This window comes from Oncorhynchus kisutch, linkage group LG4 (assembly GCF_002021735.2).
Source record: "Oncorhynchus kisutch isolate 150728-3 linkage group LG4, Okis_V2, whole genome shotgun sequence".
NCBI classification, from domain to species: Eukaryota; Metazoa; Chordata; class Actinopteri; order Salmoniformes; family Salmonidae; genus Oncorhynchus; species Oncorhynchus kisutch.
In genome coordinates, this window is record NC_034177.2 from 72827872 (window position 1) to 72835264 (window position 7393).

The window sequence follows — 7393 nt, forward strand, 5'->3', positions numbered from 1 at the left end:
AGAAGAAGGCTTGTGGAACGTGTACAAAATAAATTACTAGAATTCCATCTGTGGTCAACAGGTTTTTCAGCTCATCGTTCCTAAATTGTGCATCTCCTCATTATTATTATATATTTTTTTACTTTCCTTGAGTAGGACATAACAGCAATTTGCGAGCAAGACTACTATCTATCAAGCACTATCTGTCTCTGCCAAAGCAAATAGCAGTAAATATATCCCAAAACTTTGCAAATAGATATAGTTCGTTTTTTTTCTCTACGATACTCCTTCCTCGATCTTGTTTATTTACAGACTGAATTGAGTGATGTGTCACACCGAAGGTATTTATCAAAGTCAGGCGGTTGAACGATGATTCGGGTGTTTACCCTTTTTCTTATATCATGTTTTACAGTGTATATGTTTAACCATTCCTTTTTTGCAATTCTTTCTTTTCAGAGATTTTTGTTGATATCTTGAACTGTTAAGTTATGACCGTGCTAGCTATGTGGATAAAACTAGATATCCGACATAAACTTGGACTTGAACATACGGTAAAGTATATTCTACAGGTTTGTTATTTCTGCCAGGGCCTGTGCTGGTGACTCAAAGTGCTCATAGGGCACCAGTAATCCCCTTGCCGGGCACGCCACTCAGCCCTTTCACTTAATGAGCTGGCGTGGCTACAGTGAGAAGAATTTAAAAGAGCCAAGAAGAAACAAAATCTGAACCAAAAGGCCAATTATTCCTCAGACTTGGACAGTAACTGCTCATTGCCAAGATTAGCAGCCGCGGCGATGTGGCCTCTAATTCCGAACAGCAAGTCAGTACCAATATGGTTAATAAATCCAGGGCTTGGGCTCCTGCTGGTGCTCAGTTGAGCTGAGATAGTCAATCTACAAGCCCTACCCAGAATTCAACACCCGACCGACACTCCCAGCCCCCTCCCCCTTGTATACTGCAGCATCCCATGCATCACTGCTACTGATACAAATAGGACACAAACAAAGCATAGAGAGAGAGAGAGAGAGAGGAGGAGATGAGAAAGAAAGAGAGGGAGATTGGAGAGAGAGAAGGAGGAGGGATGGAGATGAGAGAGAGGGCATAAATGCCCCACTACTGCAGTCACATCACATCCCATTGAAAAGCAGGCTGGGGAAACGAATGCAAAAAAATACATTTGACCGCAGAAAAGTAGTCTAAGCGGGCCCCTGAGAAAACAGTGGACGAAGAGATAGATTATGGCCCCATGTTTCTAGCCTCTGCTCCTTACAGTTCCCATGCTAATGTCCTTCTGGAGCTTAGACCACTTAGTCTGGCTCTGCAGTAACATCAACAGTAAACAATGTGGGGTCTTTGCCCGTATCCCATACCAAGGGAACACAAAGGAGTCGCCTGCTTTCTAATGCACACCCACACTGAATGGGTGATCATTCAGTGTTCATAATGGCTAATAGGTACAAGAATAAGATTACAAAAAGGGGAGGGTTTAATCTTGTTTGCACAGATGTTTTATTACATTTGAGGCTAATAATGGCTTAACAAATCAGTACTAATACAGTTCCTGGTTGTGTAAATTGGGTTTAATGAAGATGTCATTCAATTACTCATAAGAGCAAGTAGCTAATTAGGTTAGCTCTTATGCCCCATGCTGTTAAGGAAGATGCAGGTGTTTCATTGGTGTTGAGAGAACTTGGAGTATCGATATGTTCATTGAAATACATGTCTCTCAGTCTGTGTGTGGACATGACTATGCTATTGTAAGCCAGTCAACCATTAAATAGAGCTGGACCTTAGTTGGCTTTTTAACAATAAAGGCACTCTATCAAAATGGCCCCTCGTCAGTCAAAGAGAAATATGCTCAGTGGTTTCAAGTAATTTGTACTCTGGTGAATTAAATCAATAAACCAATTGAAGTACAATTTGTTGGATTTGTTTGGGGGAAACATTAGGCCTATACAATACATGTAGGTAGCCCAGAAGGAGAGACAAATAGGGAGCCGTGTTCAATAATATCCTGGAAGTGCTATTGGAAGGGGAGAAAATATCAAAAGCATTTGCATCTTCATTTAACAGAAGCTCAATCGTGAATAAAAAATCAAACGTACAGTAATGGTAAAGTAATGTGGTTTGAAGTAGACCAACTAACCAACCAGTGAAGGGAGACAGTGAGAGGGTATAGAAGACAACACCTCCCTCCCATACAGAACAATCATTAAACAGGGTTCACTCCAGCTAAACAATCAGGCACCTGTGATCACAGACAGAGCTATTCCCAGACCGTAGCTAAACAGATGATTCATCTGCTTGTGAATGGTTGAAAATGATACTCCCTGTCTTTAGCCGTCCCGATCTTTTGGCCGATGAGATGATTTGAGGTCTGTGGTCTTTGTTTACTCAGTCACCTGCTCTCCAGGACCACCCGCACAGTACAGCGTGCCTCAGGCTCCCTGCAGAGCCAATTGTCCACAGCATACAGTAATTGCAGCTCTCTGCCAAGTGATTAATTGCTTAATAAGTGCCAAGACCATTCCATAGTGTGCTGCGCTGTTGTCTTTTCTGCTGTTCTCTAGCGAAAGCTTGGCATCAACAAGAGCCTAGAGATGGTGAACTTTTAGAATGGCTCTAAAAAATACTGTGAAACAAGGGCACGTCTTCTGTAAATATACAAAGCGTGCAACTCGTTTCAAATGTTGTGGCAATTCAGTCTTGATGGAAGTAAGAAGCTGGTCTCTGGTCTTTGTGTGTTGCTACTGAGCAATGTGAAATAAAATAAAATTGTCACATGCGCCAAGGACGACGGGTTTAGCCTTTCAGTGAAATGCTTGTTGACGAGCCATTCCCAATGATGCAGTTAATAAATTACATGAATAGTAACACAAGAGGAATAAAATGCATAAAATATATAGAGGGAGTACCAGTACCAGATCAATGTGGAGCTATATAGGGGGAGTACCAGTACCAGATCAATGTGGAGCTATATAGAAGGAGTACCAGTACCAGATCAATGTGGAGCTATATAGAAGGAGTACCAGTACCAGATCAATGTGGAGCTATATAGAAGGAGTACCAGTACCAGATCAATGTGGAGCTATATAGAAGGAGTACCAGTACCAGATCAATGTGGAGCTATATAGAAGGAGTACCAGTACCAGATCAATGTGGAGCTATATAGAAGGAGTACCAGTACCAGATCAATGTGGAGCTATATAGAAGGAGTACCAGTACCAGATCAATGTGGAGCTATATAGAAGGAGTACCAGTACCAGATCAATGTGGAGCTATATAGGGGGAGTACCAGTACCAGATCAATGTGCAGAGATACAAGGTACTTGAGGTAGATATGTACATAAAGGCAGGGTAAAGTGACTAGGCATCTGGATAGATAATAATAAGGTACTTGAGGTAGATATGTACATGAAGGCAGGGTAAAGTGACTAGGCATCAGGATAGATAATAATAAGGTACTTGGGGTAGATATGTACATAAAGGCAGGGTAAAGTGACTAGGCATCAGGATAGATAATAATAAGAGTAAAATAGAGAACAGAGTAACAGCAGCAAATGATGAGTGAAAAAGTGCGTGTGTATGTATGAGTGTGTGTATGTGTGTTTGTGTTATGCATGTGTATGTTATGTGTGTGCGTATGTGCGTATGGGAATGTGTGTGGGTATTGTGTGAGAGTTGTGTGTATAGTGTGTATATATAGACTTGTGAGTGTTCAAAGAGTCAGCACAAGATAGGACCAGTACAGATAGTCTGGGTAAACATTTAATTAACTATATAGTAGTCTTATGGCTTGGGGGTAGAAGCTGTCTCTGAGCCTCTTGGTGAGAGCCGCTCCGGTACCGTTTGCCAGACAATAGCAGAGTGAACAGTCTATGGGGTTTGGTGGCTGGAGTCTTTGGCAATGATAGAGGTCCTGGATGGCATGGAGTTCAGCCCCAGTGATGTACTGGGCTGTCCACACCACCCTCTGTAGCACTTTGCGGTCGAGGGCGGTGCATTTGCCATACCAAGCAGTAATGTAGCCAGTCAAGATGCTCTTATTGGTGCAGCTGTAGAACCTTTTGAGGATATGAAGGCCCATTCCAAATCTCGACAACACTTAACAGAGGTGTGTGCTGGCACATACTGTGTCATTGAAGTGGTCTCATCCTTTCACAATTAAGTTTTGGGGTTAAAGGTCAGCTATTAATTCCTTATAGTCTAAAATGTTGGGGGGGGGGGGGTATTGGTATGGTATTGTTTTAAGATGGTCATACTATGTATTATTTCGATATTTGATTGGAAATGTGGGTGTCCCAAGAAAAATAGTATTTGATAAAAACCCATAGAAACTGAGTAACACATTCATAAAAAAATAATCATAAGAAACAAGGTTTTGAAGTGTTTGTCATAAATCTAGGAGATATAAAAAGAAATCTGAAAATACATATATACAATGTGTATTTTTTACACAGAAATAAATAAAGGGGGTAGGCACTAAGCTACCTTCAAACTTCCATTTGTTTTATCAAACCGGTGCCGGTTACCTTCAGGCAAGTCGTGTGACACATGTGGGGGTTGTATAGCAAAGCGGAGAATACCATAGTGTTCGTGAGAGTCTCCCCTTTCCATAGTTTGTAGGTCGAAACCGTTTGGACGCACGCTACAGATGTTTTCGTGAAAAGACCAGTTTTCGGAATGTCTCAATGGTCGGACAAACACCGCTCTGGCTCTGCCTGTCACCGCAGATGTCTAATGGTCGGACAAACACCGCTCTGGCTCTGCCTGTCACCGCAGATGTCTCGTGGTCTGACAAACACCTCTCTGGCTCTGCCTGTCACCGCAGATGTCTCATGGTCTGACAAACACCTCTCTGGCTCTGCCTGTCACCTCAGATGTCTCGTGGTCTGACAAACACCGGTCTGGCTCTGCCTGTCACCACAGATGTCTCATGGTCTGACAAACACCGGTCTGGCTCTGCCTGTCACCACAGATGTCTCATGGTCTGACAAACACCGGTCTGGCTCTGCCTGTCACCACAGATGTCTCGTGGTCTGACAAACACCGGTCTGGCTCTGCCTGTCACCACAGATGCGGTAGTGCGGTGGATTGAGACACATCCAATGCCAAATAACAGATATCTCTAGCTTAAATTGACAGATTTTTATGGGGATTTTTTGTTATGTAATTTAGACTCACGCACTGGTGCGTCAATCGACTCTCAGGGGTTAATTAACTGAATACATTGAAGATAGTATTCATAGTCAAGTTTATATTCATATAATCAGACCATTATTGATTGATTCAATCTTCTGCACTGCCAAATTCCTCTCTGGCACCCTGTACCGTTTTCTCTGAAGGTTGTAATAGAGTTGAATAACTGACACTTATCGTAAGGGTAAGGATAGTTACTAAGATTCATTCTGTCACTTTAAGCAGAGCATCGCCTTCAGAAAACGAATTGGACTGCCTGTCAGGCCGGTGAATCTGAACAGAGCTGAACAGGGCTTTGTACATTCATCTGGCTGCCTAAGCTGTCTAGACTTATGTTTGACCTTGGAGGGTTTAATGTCCTTTAAGCAAGTTTGGCTCTTCCTCTATCCTTCCATGTGTTTGGCTGGCAGAAATATGCCACTTCAAATCATTCTATGCTTTCAATAAAACAACGTATCAATGATCAACAACATTGTGTGATAAGGTTCATGCTATAAAAATGAAACTTTCTGCTACTATTGCTATTGTTACTTCTACTGCTGTACAACCATACATTGTAATCTTCAGAGAAATTGTGTTTTTTATTAAGTTGGCAGAGGATTGGTAATATAATGACTTTGTGCCAATCTTTTACGTCAACGTGTATTAAATGGGCTGGCAAGTATGACAGTATGATTCATACTTGACTCATTCCAAGCTAGTATTCTGCCAAAGATGATACATAAATGCATAGATGGGGAATACGCAATGTGTACTAATGCATAATATGTCCTGTATAGATGGGGAATACGCAATGTGTACTAATGCATAATATGTCCTTCGCTTATGCTGTAGTACGTCTGGGTCTGCTTGGGTTCCGAATGATTTCATTTGGTTGGGATTAAGCTGCTTCTCCCAACAGTCAGAGATTTAATCTGTGAGTTCAACCTCGGTGCCCGAATGGAATCAGATGATGGCCAGCCAGGGATTACAGGAACGGATGAGGAAATCAGACTCCAGAAATGACCCATATCCCAACGGACATATTGTATCATGACTATACACTAAAACATACAGATGTGCAGACTGTTTACATTTGTCTGATTTCACACTCAGTACATTTCAGCATCAAAGGAATTTATTTGTGTTGCTAGAATTATCAGACTATACTGTGCCCTCCCCCGACAATCCATCTGGAGCCTATGGCTAGCAACTGCCCTGGATTATCAACAGACAAATTGAATGCCGGCGTTTTGGCAGTACTCTTGCATCCTATTATTAACTTAACATAACTTTTATGGGATCAAAATTCAATGTACCAGATTGTGCAGAGTCATGGTTCATACTTGAGCTGCGTCATTCATGTTAAACTTGTGATACCCACAATTAAGATTGGTTTGAATGTAATTTAATCTCTTAAATCCTGGTAGTCTAAAAACTAAAACTTAAATAGGATTGAACCGCCCTTCCACAGTTTCAAATTGTAGTATTTTCCTTCTCTAAGTATTTAGTAGAATTACCAGTAGAATTCATACATTTACATCCGGTTTATCCCCCACAAGAATAAATGAATATTGTGTTTTATTGTATGTTTGTATGTGTTACTGTAACCCAATGTGATAGTTTTGTGTGTGTGTTGCAGTGTGGAGCTGGACTTCAAGCAGCAGGAGGACAAGTTACAGCCCCTGATTAAGAGACTGTGCCCCTTGGACGACCCTCAATACCCTGCTCTGCCTTACCCCCACGAGGTGTTCACCTCAACCCCCAAACGCAAGTCCAAGACAGAGTCCAAAAAGCATGGTCGCTGGAAACTCTGGTTCCTATAATTTAGGGAACACTTTGGATTTTGGAATGGCCTTTTGGATCAGTTTTTACCCATTTACTATCTTCTCTCAAAGGGATTTATCAGAACAGATGTTTTGCTCCAGAGGACAGATAACCAGATACCAGTAAACCATCTACAGTATATCAGGATTCTGAGTTGGAACTGCACTAGAAATCAATGGGGGGGGGGGGTTAAAAAAAAAATATATATATATTTTCTCATGGAGGTTGAGAGTCTGCCAAGACTTCAGTTTCTGGCTCAAATACCAGAGAAGATCAACTTATACTCTGGCTAGAGGTTAGCAAAACAACAAGGTGAGACTGGATATATTTAGGTCGTCTTGAGATGTAGCCTACAATATGAAGACGGATGTTATTTATTTACTGGGCAAATGCTTCTCTCACTTTTTTA

The 7393-nt window shown here is 41.6% G+C and overlaps 1 protein-coding gene across 1 annotated transcript in view; it reads left to right on the plus strand.

The window, feature by feature from the left end:
• LOC109888985 (inhibitory synaptic factor 2A-like) overlaps window positions 1-7393 on the plus strand; it is a 29574-nt gene that overhangs the window by 18976 nt on the left and 3205 nt on the right. The window contains exon 4 of the mRNA XM_020480130.2: window positions 6800-7296. Coding sequence (XP_020335719.1) covers window positions 6800-6983 — 184 coding nt within the window. The 3' untranslated portion in view covers window positions 6984-7296. The remainder of the gene's footprint in view (window positions 1-6799; window positions 7297-7393) is intronic.